At 61.3% G+C, this 21,845-nt stretch overlaps 1 protein-coding gene across 2 annotated transcripts; it reads right to left on the minus strand.

Moving 5' to 3' along the window:
* Positions 1 to 1,490: 1,490 nt before the first annotated feature.
* Positions 1,491 to 14,427, minus strand: VASH2 (vasohibin 2). 2 transcript variants are annotated; one of them, XM_056110795.1, is made up of 7 exons: positions 14,111 to 14,427; positions 10,301 to 10,374; positions 9,181 to 9,237; positions 8,777 to 8,851; positions 6,979 to 7,372; positions 5,767 to 5,870; positions 1,491 to 1,560 (listed from the first exon to the last, which is right to left on the minus strand). In XM_056110795.1, exons 1-7 carry the CDS (start codon positions 14,384 to 14,386, stop codon positions 1,491 to 1,493), a joined length of 1,050 nt encoding a protein of 349 aa, XP_055966770.1. In that variant the 5' UTR covers positions 14,387 to 14,427. The 2 variants fall into 2 exon arrangements, with proteins under 2 accessions (XP_055966770.1, XP_055966769.1); XM_056110794.1 differs by having other exon boundaries at positions 10,301 to 10,389.
* Positions 14,428 to 21,845: the final 7,418 nt, after the last annotated feature.

Genomic DNA, 21,845 nt, shown 5'->3' on the forward strand with positions numbered 1-21,845 from the left:
CATGTTTCAGCCAGGCTGGTACTTAAAGACTCTTGGGAAAATTCTCTCCCAAGCTTAAGATGACTGCAAAGATGTGCGATAAAAGTTTCAAAGTGATAAACAGAAGACGTACAGGTATATGGATATATCCACAGATCTCATATGTAGAAGGGTCTGGGAATTTGTTTTAGAATAAAAATCATCTGAACAGGCTGAACACCTCCATGCATGTGACCATGAGAGGCTGTAAAGGGCTTTGTGAGGGACTACAGGAACTTAGCTCATTCCAGACTGCTGGAATACCTCACACCAGGCCTGGGGTTTCAGCGGAGGCTGGTCTTGCTCCCGGTGTCAGTCCTCCTTCTCAGAGATGGCCCTTCCCTCCCTCAGTGCCCAGCCGGGGCCCCTCCTGCTGGCTTTGTGGAAGGATGTCAGCGAGCAGGGCACGGCAGAGCCCACGCCTCTGCTCTTGCTAGAGACCCACAGACACCCACGGTCACCGGCTGCAGCCAGAGGTGATACTGACCTTGGCCTGGTCAGAGCCATTGGAACAGTCCCTGATGGTAAGATCTGATTGACTGATTCACAGTCTGGCCGGTAATGCAGTGCCCAGACAAAAGCCGCTGGAGAAAGACTACATCAGCTGCATTTGGTCTTAATATAAGACATCACGACACCCCGTCATGACAGGGAACACCTCTGTCGTAACAGGGGCCTCTAGTCCAGCCTGACTTCGGCTCAGCCAGGTGATAGGCCAAGGGAGTGGCTCTGGCCTACAAACCCCGGTTCCCTCCTGAGGCTCCTCAGCCGCCAACTCTGGGCTTCGGCCAGAGGCTGCAAAGTTTAAATGCTGATGACAGGACAGACTAGCTGGTGACTGTGCTTTTCGGAAGAACAAATACTGCTTCGGGTGCTTTTAAGATGAAGAAGTGACTCCGAGATCCTGAAAGTGGTTTCCCGTATTGCCAGAAGAATTTCAGTGCTCTTCAGTGAAACACAGACAATACCTTAAATCTCATCACGTGTGCCAGGAAAAAAAAAAAACGCAACTCGTGAAGCTGCCAGGGGAGATGCGGGGGAAACAATACGAAGAACTGAAACAGAAAAAGCTGACAAAGCAAGACAGCGTCAGGTCTGCACACCTGCTGCAGAGATGCTGAGGTAACACTGGCTGCTATCGGAACCCCTATCTTCGCCTCCGTTATTGCTGAAAGACATTAATACTGACTGGGCGTCCTTCCCATGTCCAGAGCCGGAGGACAAAGCCACTTCGCAGCCTGGACCACTGATGAGGCGTTGAGTTCATAGCCAGAGCGAGGCAGGCAGAGAAGGGGCACTCCACGATGCATTTCAGGTGCCCACTGGGGGTTATTCCGCCTCTGCTGGTTGCCCCCTGGTGAATTTCCAGTCAGTCACTACCACCCACTCGACTGCTTCCAAGCAAGTCCTTCAAAAATAAGATTCACAAGTTTCTAGTAAACAGCTGCCGTTCCTCCTGGGGATGCAGCCGGCTAAATGCGGATCTGGTAACCCACTTCGTTCAGGGTGCTGAGCTCGGCCACCTTCTCGGGCAGCGCCGGCCTGGGGGTGCGGGATTGGGGGGAGAAAGGTCAGTGCATGTTTCCAGGGGCCCCTAGTCCTCCCGCTGCTCACCCTGCCCCACTCCTCCACCCCTCTCCCTGACTGCCAGTCCCCTTTAGATGAAGGAACATCGTCACATTGTCGCAAGCTCCTGCCATGGGGTTCAAAGGCCCTCTCCAGCGTCTGGCTGGGCCTCATGCCCACATCCTTTCTGAAAGCCTTGGGAGGGTTTACAGGATCACAGACCCTCAGGGCTGCTATCTCCATTGCACCCCTGAGCTGGCTGTGCTGGTGTGCGCGGGGAAAGCGAGAGTAGACACTGCAGCGCTCTCAGCATCTGCGCCACGAGCCCGCGCTCCAGGCAGGGCTGCAGCCACCAGGGAGCGTGAGGACTCGTGATACAGACTGACCGTGAGGCAACTCTGTTCTGTCCCCACACACATTCACCGAAGCACTGAGGCAGCAGTGGGGCCCACAGCAGAGATGCTCCCGAGCCCAAACGCCGAAAAATGGCAAGACTAGCTGAGAAGTGCTCACCTGCCCCGGCGGACTGAGCCACCAGGTCAAGGCCAATGACTGGGTCTCCTAAAGGCCTTCAGGCAGGAGCAGAGGACCCAGGGAAGACCAGCCAAGTGCAGAGGCTTTCCTTGGTCGCTCCCTAGCAAGTATCTGTAGCCTGTCTGCACCACTGGGTCACCATCCTGGTGATTTCCAAACCTACCCTTCGGGTGGCCTGTGGAGCCAAGGCTGAAGGGCGCTGTGTCAAGGTGCGTGGGAGGGGCCGGAGTGATAGCACGAAGGGCATTTGCCTTGCACGAGGCCGACCCAGGTTCGATCCTCAGCATCCCATATGGTCCCCTGAGCACTGTCACTGTCCCTGTCACTGTCCCTGTCCTCCCGTTGTTCATCGATTTTCTCGAGCGGGCCCAATAACGTCTCCATTGTGAGACTTTGTTGTCACTGTGTTTGGCATATCGAGTACGTCACGGGGAGCTTGCCAGGCTTTGCCATGCGGGAGTAATTCTAAGTACTGAGCAGAGCCAAGAGTAACCCCTGAGCATCTCCGGGTGTGACCCAGAAAGCAAAAAAAAAAAAAAAAAAAAAAGCGTGGGAAAGACACAGCACCATGCCTGAGGGATTTGTTTGGTTTGTTTCTGGGCCATACCCAGTGCTCTGGGCTTACTTCTGGTTCTGCACTCAAAGATGATTCCCAGCTGGACTCGGGGGACCATAGGACCGTATGGAGTGCCAGGCATGGAACCTGGGCCAGCCACATGCAAGGCAGATGCCTCCCCCTCTGCTCCAGGCCCTGGACCCTGAGCTTAGTCAGGCCTCTCCTCCTGCAGGGAGCACCAGGAGCCACCCAGCCTGAGAATCACAGCACCCTGGAGGTTCAGGTGGCGGGAACACGTCCCGCACTACATAAGTCAGGGTGAAGCTGGCAAGATGGAGGTGGCCATGAAGGAGCCTGTGCTGGCGGATGGTCCCCTGTACCCGGCACTCCATTCCCAACCACAGCACCTTGTCCTGGTTCCTGGTTCCTACCAGTAAAGATAACCCAGGTGCCCCTGCTGACTCTCACGGGCCCGATCTGGACACAACCGGGCCCGCATCTGCAGCTCTCAGGGGGATGCTTGCCTCTCTGATGGGAGACACGGGCTGAGCCTGGCTGCAGAGGGAGCCTAGTGAGTTCTAACTTTCGAGTCTCACTTCAGCCGTCTATAAGGTTGACGACACTGGGGTCACAAATGAGCCATGATATTACAAGAAAAGAAAGAGAATTTGTTCCACAGGGCAAGAGCACAGCACAGCGGGTAGGGTGCCTGCCTGCATGGGGCAGACCGGGGTTTGATCCCCAGCATCCCACATGGTCCTCTGGGCACTGCCAGCAGTGATTCCTAAGAGCAGAACCAGGTGTGGCCCACAAGCTGAAAAGAATATTTTCTCCCAAAGTTTGCAGGCTGGCTCCTTTGGAGGGATTCCTTCAGCAGGCAGGACGTGGCCATATCCACCCCTGGGCCTGACCAGGAGGGAGTCGGCCACATCCGCCCAGGACCCACCCTGAAGGCGACATCTTTCCAGAGTCGCCTCCCACCCTCCGCAGCTCCACTACTGGCCACTCTCACCCGGAGCCTGGGTCCACCTGCTGCTCCTTCCTCTCAGGAGCCGCAGCTGCACCGCCTGAGGGCTCTGGGACACCGGGGCGAAACGAAGGGACCCACGGCTGAGAGAATGTCCTGCACCACGGCAGAGGCACTGGACAGAGGGGACCTCCCGCCGCAGCCACCGTGAGCGCTGCGGGGCTGGACCAGGGGTCCTCAGCACCATCATATCCTCGGGTCCAACACTGAACTACAGGGCACCCCTCAGGAGACCCCTAAACAGACATCCAGCCTGTGTGGCGACTGTGTGACACTGTCAAAGTGGGAGTGTCCCAGAAATATTCCGGGCACAGACCCACACCACCAGCTGCCACAGTCTGAGCCACAGCCCAAGGCCCCCTGGAAGCACCCCAGGACACTGCTCCCCATCCCGGCTTGGGTCTGGCCCAAACGCCAACTCTCTGCCAGGAGCCTGTGCCCCTCTCTCGGCGTCCACGCCACAGCAGCTCCTTTCCTGCATCTGTCCAGAGCTCGAGATCCAGAAGCATCTAGAAGGCTCCTGGAGCGTGGCGCCCACAGGGCAGTGTCTGCAGGCCCACCACGCTGCCTTCCCTGGGCCTTCCCGTGCTAGAGACGGACTGTGGAATCATGTTCCCTCAACAGACATTTTCCTGGCTCCAGGCTGGGCAGAAGGATCAGTGGCCAGGAAACGTGGAGGCTCTGGGGTTCCGGGACTGGGCTCACACCACAGGGCCTTTGTGGGCTCTCAGCCCCAGTCTGGCAGCGGTGCGGGATTCTGCCCTGACCAAGCTTCAGGGCCCCCTCTTCCAAGTCACCCCCTCCTGCCACCCTCAGGGAAGGGCAGATACTGGCAGAAGATGAGTGGCATCTCCTGGGGAGAAGAAACCAATGAGCTGGCCGAGGTCAAGGCAGTGCTCACAATGGCCGTAGGTCTACCGTCCATCCCCACCTCCACCGTGTCAGGATGGAGGGAACCCTTGGGGCCCGTCTATAGTTAGAACACACGATCACACGAATTTTTTTTTGTCTTTTGGTTTTGTTGTTGTTGGGTTTTGTTTGGTTGGTTTTTTTGCTTTTTGGGTCACACCCGGCGATGCACAGGAATTACCCCTGGCGGTGCTCAGGGGACCATATGGGATGCTGGGAATTGAACCTGGGTCGGCCGCGTGCAAGGCAAATGCCCTCCCCACTGTGCTATTGCTCCAGCCCCTTGTTTTTGTTTTTTTTTTTTTTTTTTGCTTTTTGGGTCATACCCAGAGATGCTCAGGGGTTACCCCTGGCTCCGCATTCAGTGATAGGAGTAATTCAGGAATTACTCCTATCAGTGCTCGGGAGACCATCATATGAGATGCAGGAGATTGAACCCAAGTCAGCCGTGTGCAAGGCAAATGCCCTACCACACGTGGGGTTTTTTCAAACACAGCAGCAGATGACTCTGCTGCGGTTACATTTGCTGCAACCTCTCTCATCATACCAGGAGTTGTTCTAGATGGACTGACGACCCTGACCCCCTCCTGGTCCAAACAAGCAAGGGAGCAAAAGCCACTTGGATCCAGGTTCCAGGGTTCCTGAGGGAGGGAGGGAGGGAGGGAGGGAGGGAGGGAGGGAGGGAGGGAGGGAGGGAGGGAGGGAGGAGAGAAAGGGACTGGGGAATGTCTTCAGGCCATGCCATTCCCAGCTCCAGTCTGGGCACTGACATGCAGAGGAACGAACACCCTCCTGCAGTCCAGACTCCTCCTGAGCATCACACCTGAGACGCCTGAGTCCCACGTGGGCCTTTCACACCTTGAGGCAGAGTCTTACAGCTCTGGCACCTGAGTCATGAGTCCCACGGGACACAGACCCTGTGCTAAGAAATCACTCACCAGGCTGGATGTTGTGTCCATGAAGTCACAAAAACCCAACCTGGAGACATGCCACACAGGGCCCCCGTCCCCAGCTTTCGGACCCGAGAGAGCTGGCCTGCCGGGGACGCGGCCCGGTCTTCCCAAGGACAAGGCCCCGCCAGCATGTGTCCTCGGAGGGACGGGCAGGTACACGGACAGGGCCCACTGGCCCAGCTCCCAGGGCCCCTGGTACTCACGGCTTGTCTCTCCGGCCCGACCTGCGTGTGGGGCTGCCCTGCCTCCTCCGGGGGGAGAGGGACTTGCCCCGGATTCTCACTTGGCTTAGAGACTGGGTGCTGGGCTTCAGGATCTGGAAGAGAAGCAGAAGGTCAGCCCCGTGGAGCCTAACAGCACCCACCCCCGGTAGATCCCCCAGCCCGGCCTGCTGGAAGAGTCACGGAGGAGCTGGGGACCCAGGAGCTGCTACAGAGGCGGGAAGCTGGGGAGCCCCTCCCCCAAGGGCCCTCGGATGCCAACACGCCCCCGTTTCTGTGGGAGCCCACCCTCCTCCAGAAGCAGCTGCTCCTCTCCTGGTGGAGTCACTTCAGCCAGAACCTCCCCTCCCGGGAGGGGAGACCCAAGGGAGGGAGACCCAAGGTCCCCAGTGCAAGTGCAAAGGGTCTGCTCTGTCTCTGAGATGGAGCCACAACCCTTGGAGGGTTGGGGGGGCAGAGCAAGGGCAGAGCAGCCGACAGCTGAGCCGAGTTGGGCCCATGTGGTGGGGGCTTCTTACAAAAGGTGTGGATGCCCGGCCCCTGGGCCAGACTGGGCGGGCTTCCTCCTGACTGTTCTCAGGAGGGTCTCGGCACCCCGACACCCACCCCAAGGTGGCCCCAGTGCCTGATGCTGTACACCAGACGGGCTCCGCCACGCAGGAGGCAAGCACCTTCCCCCTTCCCACACTGTTGTCTCCCCAGCCCTTATCCAACTGGGGGAGGGGGTCGGCCACGTCTGGTGGTGCTCAGGGCTTCCTCCCGGCTCTGCACACAAGTGTCGCTCCTAGCAGTGCTCAGGGGACCCAAGCAGTGCCGGCTGGCGCCCGTCAGCCGCATGCACGGCCAGCACCCTCTCGCCTGTCCAATCTCTCCATCCCGACCGTTTGCTTTACCAAGTGAGCCAAAGCAGGGGGACCTTCCGTCACTTCTGAGCACCACAGAAAGTGGACCAAGGACAGGGAGACCAGCAGGGGCCCACGGCGCCCACCCCACCCCTCACCGAAGCCCACACACCTCACTACACCCACCCCTCCCTGGGCATGCCCTGCGCCCCCCCTCGCCTTCCTCCGACCCCCACGCACCCACCCCGCCCCTTCCCCCGTGTGTCCTGCGCCCACCTTCCCCCGCCACCCTGTGTCTCCCGCCCCCACCCCCGCACGCACCCCCGACCCTGCCCCTTCCTCTGGGTCCCACGCCCACCCGCACCTTCATGCGCATGTCCCGCGCGTGCCGCTCCAGCTCCTTGCGCAGGTCGGCCCGCAGCATCTTGGGCACGTTGAGCACCAGCTGCTTCCACTCGATGGGCTGGAAGCTGTGCGGCTCGTGCGGCACGTACAGGCCGACCTTCACCTTCTTCAGCGTGTGCAGGTACTTGCGGTAGGAGTCCTCGAAGTCGAACACCAGGTCGCTGAGCGTGCGGAAGGCCAGCGGCTTGTCCATCAGCTCGGCCCTGCGGCTCATGCCCAGCGAGCCGTAGCGGCCGTTGCAGTAAATGCCGAGCACCACGTGGTGGAAGTGGCTCCCTGAGAAGTAGGTCTTGAAGCTGATGGGGAAGCGCTCCACGCTGGGCTGGCCGTTGGTCAGGTATCTCAGCGGGCGGCGTCAAGGAAGGGCGAGACGTGGGGCCATGCGGGGCCTGGCAGGCAGCCCCCGGCGGTGGGACTCACCACCTGCCCTGCCACAGCGCCCGAGACCCCTGCCAGGGCAGGGACACCACCTGCAGCCCAGGCCACACTGTACCATCCCGCGGCTGCTGACACAGGCAGAGCAGCAGCGAGGCACTGGGGCTCTGGGGCGGGTGCCTGCCTGTCCCTCACACGCAAGCCCACAGCCTTGGGGACCAGCCGGGACCCTGAGTCCAGCGTCCCACTAGTTGGCCTGGGGGACCGAGAGCTGGCCTCGCTGTCGCTGTCGAGGCACCGAAATGATGCCCCCAAGGGAAGTGGGGGGTGTCTGATGGCCAGGCCTTAAGGGTACAGCGGCCCACCTGGGTTCTAGGGTGCTGGGGGCAGCAAGGAGGGGCGGGCCGTCCAGGCCCATCTGTAAGGTGTGCATGGCCCCTGCCCCTCTCAGCCACCTGTTTTTGAGAAGCCCACAGACAGGCTCCCACCCCGCTCATCTCCGGGACAACTGCCCAGCCACCCGGGGGAGCTGGGACACACGGCCGGCAGGTGACCCCCATCTGCCCTACAGAGCAAGACTCGGAGGTCACTGCTTGCCCTGTGGCTGCCCCAGTTCCAACCCCACAACACAGAGGGCTCCCCAAGCTCCCTCAGGGGTCACCCTGAGCACCACCGTGCAGGACCCTAGGGACCAACAAAAGCAACATAAATACCTGGGACTCGAGCAGCCTGCTGGCCCTGAGCTCAGAGGGGGGGGGGACAGGGGGATGCCGCCCCCCCCGTGCCTCAGGGCCCACACCGTGTCTCTCTGGCCCCAGGGGAGCAGCATCTGTGTCCGTATCCTGTGCAACGCGCCCTGCACGGCCCCAGAGTGTCACAGCGTGGGAATGAGCACCCCCGCCGGGGGGGCCGGGAGGATGGCCACGGGGTGGCAGTGTCCAGCTGCCTGCAGGGCGGATGCTGGCCACTGAGCCTGAACAAGGCCAAGATGGCCACTGTGCAGAGAACCCCCAGACCCATCTGGTGATGGTGTACGCAGCCACAGGGGGCCGGTGTCCAGTTCCTCCCTCAGCCCCGCTGGCAAATCCCCAGGAGCTGTCTCCGCCTGTTCCTCCAGGGAGCCCTCCATCTGCTCCCTCCCCCGTAACAGGGTCTTTGCAAGGACAGGGGCCCCAGGACAGCAAGTTTCCATCTGCCGGGGCCTGCAGGCACCAGGACACCCCACTGGGGCCCAGCTGGCCTGCGTCCCAGTCCCACAACCTCCCCAGAACAAGGGTCCTGCCTCGTGGTCCCCTCCAGTAGCGAGCCTCCTGCTCTCCCCCCACCCCCACTGCCAGGAGCGGCGCTACCCCAGCGTCCCGCCAGGATACATGGCCAGGATGACGGCCTCCAGGCATTTGATGGGCAGGGACTCGCGGGTCATCTCCCGGGCAGTCTCCATCAGCCTGCGGGACGGGGCACAGCTCAGCACCCACTTGGGAGCACCCTGGGCCCCGCCCCATCTTCCTCATCCCGGCTGCAGCCTTGCTGGTGGCAGGGAGGGCCAGAGTTGCGGGGGCCCCCCGGGCCCAGGACAAGGGTCTTCAGTAAGCAGCCAGGGAGGAGACCCCAACAGCAATTCCAGGCTCTCCTTCCCTACAGCCCTGAGAGCATGAGTGCCCTCCAGACCTGCACATTCCAGCACATTCCAGCATGGGGATGCTACTGGGGTGGGGGGCGGGGGGAGGCAAGGGAGGAGGGTGAACTCCCAGGCCCCGGGACATGCCCGACTCACCCGCTCAGAGGTCTCATCTTCCGAATTTCAAAGAACTGGGTCCCAGTGTGGTTGTATCTGTGGCAGCCGTTAAGGAAGCATGACAGAAGCCGGCCCTAGATGAGTTTGGGCATGGGCACCCGGCCCCTTCCCAGGGCTACCATTGGCCCAAGGGTGGTCGCACAGAGGGCCGTGCCCCGCCCCTGGGAGCCCGTCGAAGCAGCCCTGAAGCTCCTGGGCTGTATAAGGCAGCCACGTCTGAGCCTGCGCTGGGCCGTGCCCTTGAGCCACCAGGAGCCAAGGGTCAGGGCTGAGACCAGGAAGGCAGCGTGGAGGCCGCGTATCTGTTAGCAAGTGGGCCATGGGGGCAGGCAGGACAGAAGGACAGCCGGAGGAGGGGCAGGCAGAGGGGCAGGCAGCAGGTGGGATGAAGGGAGGTGGATGGAAGAAGAAAAACAAGTGATGGGGAGGGAGAGTAACACCCAGGAATGGCTGAGATTAGTACCAGGACTTTTGCTCCATGAATGGAAGGCCAGCCACAGGCTCTAGGTGAAAAGGAAGCTCAGATAGAGAAGAGAGTACCAAATGAAGGGTGTTGTGAGGGTCCTCCCAGGGTGGGAGAAGCATGCTAAAAGTAGTCGATAGACCAAACATGATTGCCACTCAAAGCCTCTCTTGCAAAACACAGTACCCAAAAGAAGAGAGAGAGAACAAGGGGGAATACCCTGCCACAGAGGCAGGATGGGAAGGGGGGGGGTGGGGGATGAGGGGGGGGGATGCTGGGACCCATGGGGATGGATGACGGGCACTGGTGGAGGGATGGGCACTTGATCATTGTATAACTGAAACCCAAGCACAAAATTTGTAAGCCTATAACTGTACCTCATGGTTTTTCACTAATAAAAAAAGAAAAAAAAAAAAAACAAGTGATGGGGGGAGAGGTGGGTGGTAAGAATGAACGCAGCGGGGCGGGCACCGAAGTCATTTCCTGCCAGGCTGACGTGCACACTGACAGCCAAGGGTGACGCTGGACAAAGTGCTGCCCGGGGCTGCTGCGCTCGGGGTGGACCCCAGGCAGAGCTGGGGGGTGCACGGCAGGGGGCCAGGACAGGGCGGGGGCAGCGCCCTTCCCCGAGGATACTGCAGCGTCTTCATGTAGCTCTGGACGGCCTGCAGCCAGTCGGGAATGCTCATGGACAGCCTGTAGTCAGGGACCTGTGGGATGGAAGGCTGGGGGCGGGGCCGCGGGGGAGTGGGGGAGAGGGAAGGAACGAGGGAGAGGAGGAGGGAGGGAAAGAGACGAGAGGGACAGAGGAGAGAGGCAGAGGAGGGTCAGGGGGCCCCAGCACGGCCTCCCCCCCCCCCCCGTTCAGGGCCCCAGGATGGCCTCCGGGGTGCGGCTGGGGACAGTGCAGGCTGCTGGGCTGGGCCTGAGTAGTGGGAGGCAGCCGGGCACCGGCGCTGCACCTCAGGGACAGGGACAGCCTGGGTGCCTGCTTGTGGAAGGAAGGGCGTCCCCAAGTGGCCATGGGTGCTGCCCCGGGTAGCTTCCTGGGTCTGGGGAATGGAGGGGCCCATCCAGGGGCAGGGACCCGCAGCCTTCATACAGCCTTTGTCCTGGGCTGTGACCTGGGCCTGGGGAGGGGCTTGCCGCCACGCCCATGCCCACTGGGAGGGGCTCTGCACTGCGGAGACCAAAGACCCAAAGCTGGGGCCAGAGAGCTGGTATGGGGTCAGGCGCTGGTTGGAGTCCCCACAAACTGTCCCTGAGCATCGCCATGAGGGACCCCTGAGCTCCACTGCCAGGTGCAACCCCTCCCCCCAAATCAAAGGAAAACAGGTATTTCTCTCCTGCCTGGGCTCTGGTCTCCCTTATCCAGGAAAAGGTTCTTTATAAAAGCCAGCAGAGAGTGCGGGCGCAGACCACTGAGCACCCACTACTGACCAGGACCTCAAGCCACGCCCCCGAGTGACACACTACTGAGGACTCGGACCTCCGGTCACGCGCCCGTCTCTCTCAGGGTTGGGCTGGGACTGGCACGGCCGGCGGTACAGAAGTGTCCAGCTCAGCTGTGCTCACGCACCCGGGATCCAAACAGGCCTGTGCCTGGCCTCCTGCTCACTCTCTCCCAGACCAGACTCCTGAGCAGAATCCTCCGGGGAGCAGCGCAGACACGGGGTGTCGAGCAGGGCCCATCATACCCATGCATGCTCGCCCGCCCAGCCCTGGGTCTGAGTGTATGGGTGAGAGCTTGTGCAAGGGCCCCAGGGCGAGGCGGGAGCACCCCACACACTGGCTACTGCAGCCGAGAGCGGGACCCCTGGATCTCAGGAAAGGGAGAGTGACACACAGAACGTGGAGGGGCTTCGGAGGATGGGGGTGGGGTGGACGTGCCGAGGCGTCCGCCAAGTCCTGGCTGAGGAGACACACCCAAGCCACCTCACACCACCTGCCATTCCCCTGCCCCGGAGTCAAGAGCTGACAGGAGCCAGGCGAGGGTGGGGTCGGGACAGCTGGCGCCCAGAGGCTCATGGAGACAGCTGCAGGGCTGCACCCACATTCCTGCCCCCAGCCTGGAGACAGGTGGTGGGGGAAGAGGCTCTGGAGGGGGAGGCCACCTAGCCACTGGGCCCTAGTGTCCGGGACGGCGGGAGAGAAGCCCCTGCCCCAGGCCCTACGTGCCGGGTCCCAGCACAGTCACGGGTGGGTCCACGGGTGTCCGTGACAAAGACAATGAAAGTGACATCGGCAAGGACAAGGTGACAATCATTACCAGAGGGGCAGGAAGGGGCTGATGGACTGAAAACAGGAAGCACGCTAGCAGAGAACTCCAGTCCTCCTTTTCCCAGCAGGAACCCAGCACCACCACCCCCCACCCCACCCCCCCACCCGGTTTCACTGTCCATGCAGACTCCCCTCTGGCCTCGGGGCCAGCCGAGGCCCCTCCGCAGAAAGGCCAGGCGGGACAGAGAGGCGCAGTGGCTGAGCAGACCCTGAGTTCTGCGCCTGCATTTCTGGGCCCCGAGCACCATCAAGCGTGACTCTGAGGGGCCGCTGGGCCTGTGTCAGGGTGACCGGACGCAGTGCCCATGAGAAGTCCTTATCCTCCTCCCTCATTTGGGACCCGGGCCCCGCCACCCGCAGCTTTTCTGTGTTTTCCCAAACTCCAGCCTCAGTTCTCCGGGAGCGACCCTCCTGCTGCCTGCAGTCAACCCCCAAGCATGGCCAACTGGGAGAGGTCACCCCACCTCTGTGTGCAGACACTACCAGGGGGTGGGCCCTGGGGTGGGGTGCACAGATGATGCTGTCTAGGAGGAACTCGGTGGCAGGAGTCTGGCACCAGAGAGTCACTTGTGAGGAAACAAGAACACATGCGTGTCCTGCACCCTTGGGCCTGAGCGGCAGGAGGCCAGGGAGGCAGCGGGGATGGGCAGGGGCAGTTTTGTCCTTCCTCCAAGACCCTCGCCTTCCCGCTCTAACAAGTGCTCCAGAATACCCAGTGCTTGAAAGAGCCCAGAACCTTCTCTGCAACAGACAAGCAGCTTGGGACTCCCTCCAGGGGCACAGGATGGGTTTCCTACAGGGCAGTCATCCCGAAACCCATGCACGTGGCCTGATACAGATGGTAGGGCAGCCTAGCGGGGAGGCTCTGCAGGGCTGGGAGTGGGCGGGGGGGAGGGGGTCCTGCCCGCACAGCCTCTGCTGTGGCCCACACCCTCAGGCAGGCGGGCAGGACCACTGGAGGTGAATTGCTTCCCCGGATAAAGAGGTTCATAGTCATCCAAAAGGTGATCCCCAAACAGAAGCCAAGACTGGTCCCCACTCCCCGGGTGGCACTTCCACTGACATCCCTGAACTCCCAGAGAGCAGGGGACCCTCCCCACAGGCTGGGGGGCAGCCGCAGTTAGAACCAGGGTGAGTGCCAAGGGGCTGAAGTGGGGGTCAGGTGACCAGGATGGCCAGCTCTGGGGCCCATGGTGCCGCCTTCCCTTTACTTATTTTTGCTTTGGGTCACATGCAACTATACTCAGGGTGGGCCCTGACTCTGAGCTCAGGATCATTCCCGGTAGACTGAGGGGCATATGGGTGTTCGGGACGGAGCCAGGTAAGCTGTGCTCACTGCTCCTCCACCAGCTCCATTCGCTGGAGAATGGCTCCTTTGTTCCCGGGAAATTCTGGAAGCTGCAGGCCAGGTCAGGCCCAAGAAGAACTCAGCAAGGGGCCCAAGGGCTCAGACCTGGCAGGACAGCACAGGAATGACCCCATACCCAAGGGCAGGGGGAAGCTTCCAGATTCACTTGGGCGCCAGGGCAGTCAGAGCGTCTGGCCTGTAGGGGCCCAGCTGCTGGCCAGTGGCCTGGATGCCGGGCACAGCTGACATAGCCCAGGAGTCCTCTCCAACATACCAACTTCCCCAGGACAGCCAGGGGCCAGGTGCTGGGCACCCCACCCCGTTTGAATCAGGGTGGGGCGTGTGACCCTGCTCTGTCTGTCCTTCCTGGGCCCAGCCCTTCTGTCGGATGGGGCTAACCCCTCTGAAGCCCTCCCCTACAACCCCCTGAGGCCAGGCAGGTGGGAAAGACACAGGCTGAGGCTTGCGGGTCTCAGGGGTGACAGTCACTGTCCTTTACAGAGGTCTTCGGCAGCTGGTGTGGAAGGGTGCCCCATTCACTCAAGGCCAGGGGGAACGAAGCAGTGGGAGCCGGAGCACCAGAGGCCCCTCTCCCTGCCTGCAGGGTGTGTGTGTGAGCTGCAAGGCAGAATTGGGCTGGAGGCTCCAAGCAGCCCGGGCACAACCCCCCAGCACCACTGCCCAGCCCTGCCCTGATGCCCAAGGTCTCCGAGCGGGGAGCGGGGTCTCCGGGGAAGCCAGGGCTGCTTCGGGGTGCCCACGACCGGCCCCAGGTGTCCCCACCCAGGGTGGGGGTCCCCCCCCGGAGCCGCACTGACCTTTGCCAGGAAGGTGGCGTTGCGGATGGCGCCCACCACCTCGCCCCCCTGGGGGTGCACCCTGGCCACGTGCATCCACATGCGCTCCCAGGTGTGGCTGTCGATGGGGAAGCCGCCCTTGTTCACGCGGAACAGCGCGCCGCCGTCTTTGTCCTCCTCCTCGGAGCCCCCGCCGGTGGCCGGGCGCACGGGCCGCGCGTGGCTGCTCCGGGACCGCGCGCCTCTGGCGCCCTTGGCGTGGGGGCAGCGCTGGGCGCCGGCCGCTGAGCCCGTCATGGTGCGGGGGCGCGCGTCAGCGGCCCGCGGGCGCCGCCTGCTCCATGCCTGGGGGGCGCGGGGGGCGCGGGCGGGGGCCGGGCGCGGCGCTCACGGGCCGGGCCTGCGGGGCCGAGCGGCGCGGGCTCAGCCAGGCGGGGGCACGGCCGGGACAGCGCCCCCCCGCAGCGCCCCCGCCCGGGACAGCTCCCCCGCCTGGGACGGACCCCCGCCCGGGACAGCGACCCCCGCCCGGGACAGCCCCCCCGCCCGGGACAGCGACCCCCGCCCGGGACAGCGACCCCCGCCCGGGACAGCCCCCCCGCCCGGGACAGCGACCCCCCGCCCGGGACAGCGACCCCCGCCCGGGACAGCGACCCCCGCCCGAGACAGCGACCCCCGCCCGGGACAGCGACCCCCGCCCGGGACAGCGACCCCCCCCCCCCACCCGCCCAGCCCCGTCAGCCCGGGGGCTTGCAGGTCGTCCTCCCGCCGCGCTCCTCACGCCCCCCACGGGCAAACAAGCCCCGGGGCCGCGGGAGGGGCGGGTGCGCGCCGGGCGGGCGTCCGACTGGCCCCGGCCGCGGCTGCCAGGACGCCCCTCGGGCCCGGGCCGCGGGGACGCTCGGGGCTCACCTGTCGCGGGGCGGGGGGCGGCGCCGCCTCCCCGGTCCCATCCCGGAGCGCGACCGGCGACAGACAGCGAGTCACCCGGCGGCCGTCCGGGCCCCGGAGACGCCCATTGGCCGCCGCAACAAAGAGGGGCGGGGCCCGGGGTCCTGATTGGCTGCGGGCCGGCCGGAGGGACCCCACCGGGGAGCGCCGGCTCCTGGGCCCAGCCCGGTTCCCCGGGGCTCGCGCGCCCGCCGCGGGGCGGGGCCGCCCCCCGGAGCGGTGCTGGAGAAGAGGGGCTGTCCACGAGGGGCCGAAGAGCGACGCTTCCTCCCGGGATCGCGCTTCCGTCCCTCTCCCCAAAGCCGACGAGTGGGCTCGGCCCGGTCCCTGGACCTTGTAACGCAGCCAGGCTCTGCCGGCTCTAACCGCTGCCCAGCCCAGGGGTGGTGGAGAGAGAGTGCAAAACGCCTGGTGAAGAAAGGGGGTCTTCCACTCTACCCCAAAGCTCTTTCCTCGTGGAGGCATTTTCCTTTAAGAAAGAAAAGGGCAGATAGGAGAGTAGCTGGGGGTGGGCAGCGGCTCATGCCTTGCACACAGAGACCTGAGTTCACCCCTTTCCACAGGCCTTGCCACCCAGCGGGCCTCCAGCTCCCTGTCGTTGTTCCATCCTGCACAGAACTCTCCTGCCCTATTGCTGGGCGCTGGGACAGCTGGTTCCAGGGCACTACCTGGCAGATGCTGGGGTGATCAGGGCTCCGGGCACTGCCTGAGTAGAGGCGGAGTGGGCAGTTCCAAGTCCAACTATAAGCCAGAGGGGAAAGAGCCCATCCGGCCTGTGTGGGCCCTGATTCTGTCACTCACCCCAGGACTCCCTGCCCAGACCCAGTGACCCCCAGGACTGCAGGGCTTGGGACAGGCCCTATCTTGAAAAAAGTGAGCCAGGGCTGAGTGACGAATAGAACAGCAAGTAGAGTGCTTGCCTTGCACACAGCAGACCCAGGTTCAATCCCCAGCATACATATGGTTCCCTGAGCCGTCCAGGAATAATCCCAGAGCCAGAAGTAAGGCCTGAGCACCGCTGGGTGTGGTCCAGAAACCAAAATTGTGAAAGAGGGCTGGAGCATCTGGACCCTCCTGGGTCCCCTCCGAAGGGAGAGTGCTTGCCTTGCCTGCGTCTGACCCGGGTTCAATCACTGGCATTCCATGAAGTCCCCTGAGCCTTTCCAAGAGGGATGCCTGAGCAGAGAACCAGAAGTAAGCCCTGAGCTGAGTGGCTCAAAAACCAAAATAATATTTTCAGGGGGTGGAGTGATAGTACTGTGGTTTAGCTTTGCACATAGGTTCAATTCCCGGCATCCCGTGTGGTTCCCATAGCCCTGCCAGGAGTGATACTGAGCACAGAGCCAGGAGTAAGCCCTGAGCACTGTCAAGTGAGGCCCCCAAACAAATAAAGTTGAACCGGGAGAAGCCATGAGCTGGCCTGCTGCTCCCGTCTTCCCTCTGAGCAGAGCCGGGCGGACCCCATTCCCCAGGGCTGATTCCCCGTGCCTGCTGGCGTCTCTCCTGGGGGATACAGTCTGCATTCCCAGCTGTGCAGCACCAGAGAGCAAGGAGGGCCTGGAGGGGGGGAGGGGCGGGAGCGGGGCGCGGGGGGGGGGGGGAACAGGCAGAGAACCACAGTTGGGGTGGGTTTTTTTTTTTTGCTTTTTGGGTCACACCCGGTGATGCTCAGGGGTTACTCCTGGCTCATGCACTCAGGAATTGCTCCTGGCGGTGCTCAGAGGACCATATGGGATGCTGGGAATCAAACCTGTGTCGGCCATGTTGGCTGCGTGCAAGGCAAACGCCCTACCCGCTGTGCTATCGCTTCAGCCCCTGGGAGTATTTCTGATGCGGAACCACACAGTGGCTGGAAGGAGCCCCCTCCAATATGCCCCCCTCAAATGTCTGGGTCCAGGCCCAGGAGCGCCCCTGACAGGGTGGGCCACCAGGCAGAGCTGCTGAGCCCGGGGCCGGTCGCTTCCCCCAGAGACAACTGTCCCAGTCATTCCAGCTCAGGCGGGCGACATGGTGTGATCCAGTCCTCCCTGTGCCTCTGTCCTCACCCCCACAGAGGGACAGTCAGCCTTGCCCTCCCTTCCCTTGTGTTCCCCTTGGCCATGGGGCGGGGGACCGCCGTGGGCATGGGGCGAGGGCCCTGAGTGGTGGGGCTCTGGACAGTCCTGGCAGAGGGTTTGCCGTGTCTGTCTTGGAGCTTCAGGGGCACTCACACAAGGCATTGGGGCCTGCGAGAGTGCCCCAGTGACGACATAGTGGAGTTAACTTCGGGGAGGAGCAGCCATCTGCTTCCATGGCTTGTGTGCTGAGGCTCTCAAGATCAAAGTCCAGTGGGCACAGGACAGGACAGCTGCGTTTGTAAAGTTTGGGGTGTCAGACTGATTCACCATCAGTGCCCACCCAAGGCCCCTGACTCTTCTGTGGCTAGGGGCACACAGAGGGGAGCCCCTGGACCTAGGGCAGCCGCCCTTCCTCCATGGAGGACAGTCTATGACCACAGGAAAGTTTGGAGTGAGAACTGGTGTCGTAGTGTCAGTGACTGGGGACAAGTCCCTGATTTGGGGACACGTATAGATAACACGGAGTTTCGGGGTTGGCAACAGTGTGTAGTGTGCTGGGTGCCTCACTGACGCCTGGCTTCCACTATCGCCTGTTCCAAGCCAACACAGAAGCTTACACTCACGGGGTAGGGTAAGGAATGAACTGGATGCCCGGCAGTGCTGTAAGCCAAGCATCTTATTTGGGGGCCACACCTGGCAGTGTCCAGGGGCCACTCTTAAAAAGCTTCGAAAACCCTATGGAGTGCTGGGGATCAAACCCAGGTCCAGTATGTGCAAGGCTGCCCTACCCATGTACTGTCTCTTAAGAAGCCCCCAGTCCTTCTCAACATGGGTTTCAAGTTAGTGTCTGTAGCAGCATTACAGAGGCAATGAGCACAGAAGCTGTGCTAGAACGTTCTCTCTCCAGAAATCTAGGGGAACCAGAGTGATAGTACAGTGGGTAGGGCATTTGCTGACCCGATTGATTCCCAGCTTCCCATATGGCCCCCCAAGCATGCCAGGAGTAATTCCTGAGTGCAGACCCAGGAGTAGTTGCTGGATGTGACCCAAAAAAGCAACCCCCCATAAAAAGGGAAAAAAAAGTAAGAAGTCTAGCCCAGGGCTGGTGGGGCAAAGGCTATAAGAACTACAAGTGCATACTTTGTGCAAGAAGAAAAGTGTTGTGTGCGCATGTGTGGGTCTGTGTGTGGGTGCTGGTGTATGCATGTGAACATGCTTATCTGTATGAGTGTGAGTGTGAATGTGTCTGTGTACATGTGCACATGTACATCTATACTACATGCATGTTTGTTCTTTGTTTGGTTTGGGGGTCACATCTGGTGATGCTCAGGGCTTTCTCCTGGCTCTGAACTCAGGAATCACTCATTGGCAGTTCTTAGGAGACCATATGGGATGCCGGAGATCAAACTGGCTTGGCTATGTACAAGGCAAGAGGCCTCCCCACCGTGCTATCTCTCTAGTCCGTGCACTATGTGTATGTGTGTGAGCGCATACAGGGGTGTGTGTGCACGCACGTGTGTATGTATGTGCAGATAATGATTAGTGGGGAGGGCAGAGGTTATAATAAAGGTTAAGGTCTCGGGACTGGAGCAAAAGGGCAGCGGGTAGGGTGCTTGCCTCGCACACAGCTGACTTGGGTTCAGTTCTCGGCACAACACGTGGTTCTCCCTGAGCCCTCCAGGAATGATTCCTGAGCACAGAGCCAGGAGAAAACCCTGAGCACTGCCAGGTGCTCCCTCCACAAACAAACAAAAGTTAAGGTTCTTGCCTAGAATGTGGCTGTAGCCACGATCCTGGTTTAAATCCTGCCCCACAAATGGTCCCCTGAGCATCACCAGGTGTGGTTCAAAAAAAAAAAAACAAAGGAAAAAAGAAAGAACATGATCACACTAATCAGGTCAAGGTGTGTTCAGAATGAATTGGGGCAGGGTGGTCTACAGGGCTTCACTCCTGCCACTTTCCTCTGACATCTGAAATTGCTACCAAGTAAAGAAAACGTTAAAGGGGGCACTGACAAAACTGGAAACACAAGTTCTATGTTAACAGCCCTGAGTGATCACAGGCACAATTATTCCCACTTTCCAAAAAAACAACAGCAGCCTTTCACCGCGGGGGCAGCAGGGCAGGAGCGGGCACCGGAGCCGAATCGGGCTGGGTGCTGAGCCCAGGTCTCCTCTTTCCTCCCTTTTCTTTCTCTAACCGCATGAGGGACGGACACTTCGGGGTCAGCCCAGGTGATTCCTAGATGTCCTCCTGCTCCTAGGCAACAGGTTTCTCTGCTTTCTAACCTGCCTGGGGAAAAGGGGGTCGGAGAAGAGTAAGAGACCACATGGCCCGGGAAGGAGCAACAACCCCAGGGCCGAGCACGGTGAGGCTCTGGCGGCCTGGACCTCAGGCCCTGCTGCAAGGGGGATTCCCAGGTGCTCCGGGGACAGCTGGAGGAGGATGCAGAAACTTAAGACTGTCTTCAATTCCAGTTACTTGCTGTAGGTGCTGCTCCTCAGGCCGGAGCCCTGCCCTTCTCGGGGGTGCAAGATCCCCACTGCTCATCCGTCTCTGTGGGCAGTGCTTCTTGCACACCCAGTGATTCATTCTCAACGCCCCAAGGCCACCAAGCACATGTTCAAGGCACGGAGGCTACCGAGACCACAGGTGGTGGCTGGATTCGAACTCGGGGCCTTGCAAATGACAGACACACACCCACTAAAGGTTCCTGTCCCCAGACGCCAGCATCGCAGCCTCACGTGAGCTGAAGCCTGGCCTGTCTCCCTGGACTCTGGTCTGGGTCTCTGCCCTCTCGGGCCCTGCATTCCTCTTACTTCAGGCAACTGGGGACCCATCAGAGCCCAGGCAGGACTCAGATGATGGGTGCTGGGGCAGCTCCTTTGATGGACGCAGCTGCCGCATGCGTGGCCCAGTGGCCGGCATTCTTCATGAAGTTTCTCAAGAACAACTGGGCTGCCTGCACTGCTGTGAACAATGTCTGGCCTTGTCATGCTGTCAACAGCTGATCCATTGGGGCCAGAGGAAGCACGGCCTGACGGGGCCGCAGGGCCTGGAAGAACATGGGCGGCCTGGAAGCTGCGGGTGGGCTTTGGAGGGCATGGGTGGGGCCCGGGAGGCAACGCTGGGCTTCAAGAATGTTGGTTGGGTCACGTGGATGCAGATCTGGAGATGGGGGCCCACTAGGATTCAGGGCCCCAAGGACCCGAGTGGGGCTCAGGAGGATGCAGATAGCGCCATGAGGTTGTGGAAAAGATGAGTGGGACCCACAAGGATGCCGGCAGGGTCATGAGGACACGGGCGGGTCCACGAGGAGGCAGAGGAGGCCAGTGGGATTCAGAGGCATCCACAAGAACACCAGAGGGGCCTGCTGCTGTGGGCAGGGCTGGGTGCTCTGTAGGCCCAGCCCCCTGCCCTCCCCGGACATAAGGTGCTGCCTTGGAAGAGGTTCCTGGGTGCAGCCCCACCTTCATTAAGGAAGGTCATTAAGGAAGGTCACGATCCTTAATATGTAAGACCCACTGGGTCCAAAGGGCACTGTGCAGACAAGGCCAACGCGCACCCCCGAACCAGTCTCCTGTGCCCCTCACTGTGGTGTGGGGTGTTAGGTGTGGTGGGTCCCGGGCTCTGCTCCATGTCTCGGGATATCTGAGTCCCTTCTGTGGGACCCTGGATTTCCTGGCTGAGGATGGAAAGCCTGGAGTGATGGTGCTGAGACTGAGAAACCTTTGAGCACACGCTTTGGGTACCCTAAAGCAGGACTGCAGCTTTTGTGGGGGCACACCCAGCAGTGCTGGGCAGGGAGGGTTACTTCTGAAGTATGCTCAGGGCTTTGCTCCAGTGGCGCCCGAAGGCCGTGTAGCAGCTGGGATGGTCCTGGGTCGCCGCATGCCGAGCCTGTGCCTGGCTTTGGAGCTCTCCCGAACCCCTGCATAGTTTTGGTTTTTGGGGTCACACCCGGCAGCACTCAGGGGTTAATCCTGGCTTGCACTCTGGGATCACTCCTGGCAGGCTCAGGGAACTCTACGGGGTGCCGGGGATCAAACCCGGGATCAAACTCGAGAGCCATCAGGAGCCCTCCTGACTGTGCTGTAGTTTCAGCCCCGCGGCCCCCTGCATTTTTGACTGCACGGGTGGATCTAGTGCAGACTGTTCTTGTGAAATAGTTGGAGAACAGGATTTCACGCCTATGCAGAAAGACGAAGCAGCAAAGTCAAGTCACTAACAGCAGAAAAGGTTGCATAGAACAGTGTTGCCCGTGGGGGGTGGGGGGAGGGTGAACAGGAAAAGGGCCCCAGATGGGTGGGAGGAACCAGCTTCCAGGAGTGCCTGAGACGCGCAGCTAGAGGCATCTGCTAGTAGTGCAGCGTGTCTGCGCCCCAGCCAACCGGAGTCTGGGTGTTCCTGCACAAACAGAGACAGCAGAGAGGAGAGACTGCTACGCGGAGGAGCTGCCACAGGCAAGCGGGGAGGGTCTCAGCTCTGCTGCTTGCCAGGTGCTGGCAGGTGTGATTAGGGTTTGCTGCCACGGCCGTGCTGCTGCACTGGGCCTGGGATGTGCGGTCTGCAGGGACGGGGCCGTGAGAGTAGTACAGGGATGGGGCACTTGCCTGGCATGCGACCACCCTGGGTATGATCCCTGGCATCCCATATGGTCCCCCAAATCTGCCAGGAGTGATCCCTGAGCACAGCTGAGGATGGCCCCAAAACAAAAGTTCCATTTTTGGCCAGAGTTCAGGGAGGAC

This window comes from Sorex fumeus, unplaced genomic scaffold, assembly GCF_029834395.1.
Source record: "Sorex fumeus unplaced genomic scaffold, SorFum_2.1 ptg000010l, whole genome shotgun sequence".
NCBI classification, from domain to species: domain Eukaryota; kingdom Metazoa; phylum Chordata; class Mammalia; order Eulipotyphla; family Soricidae; genus Sorex; species Sorex fumeus.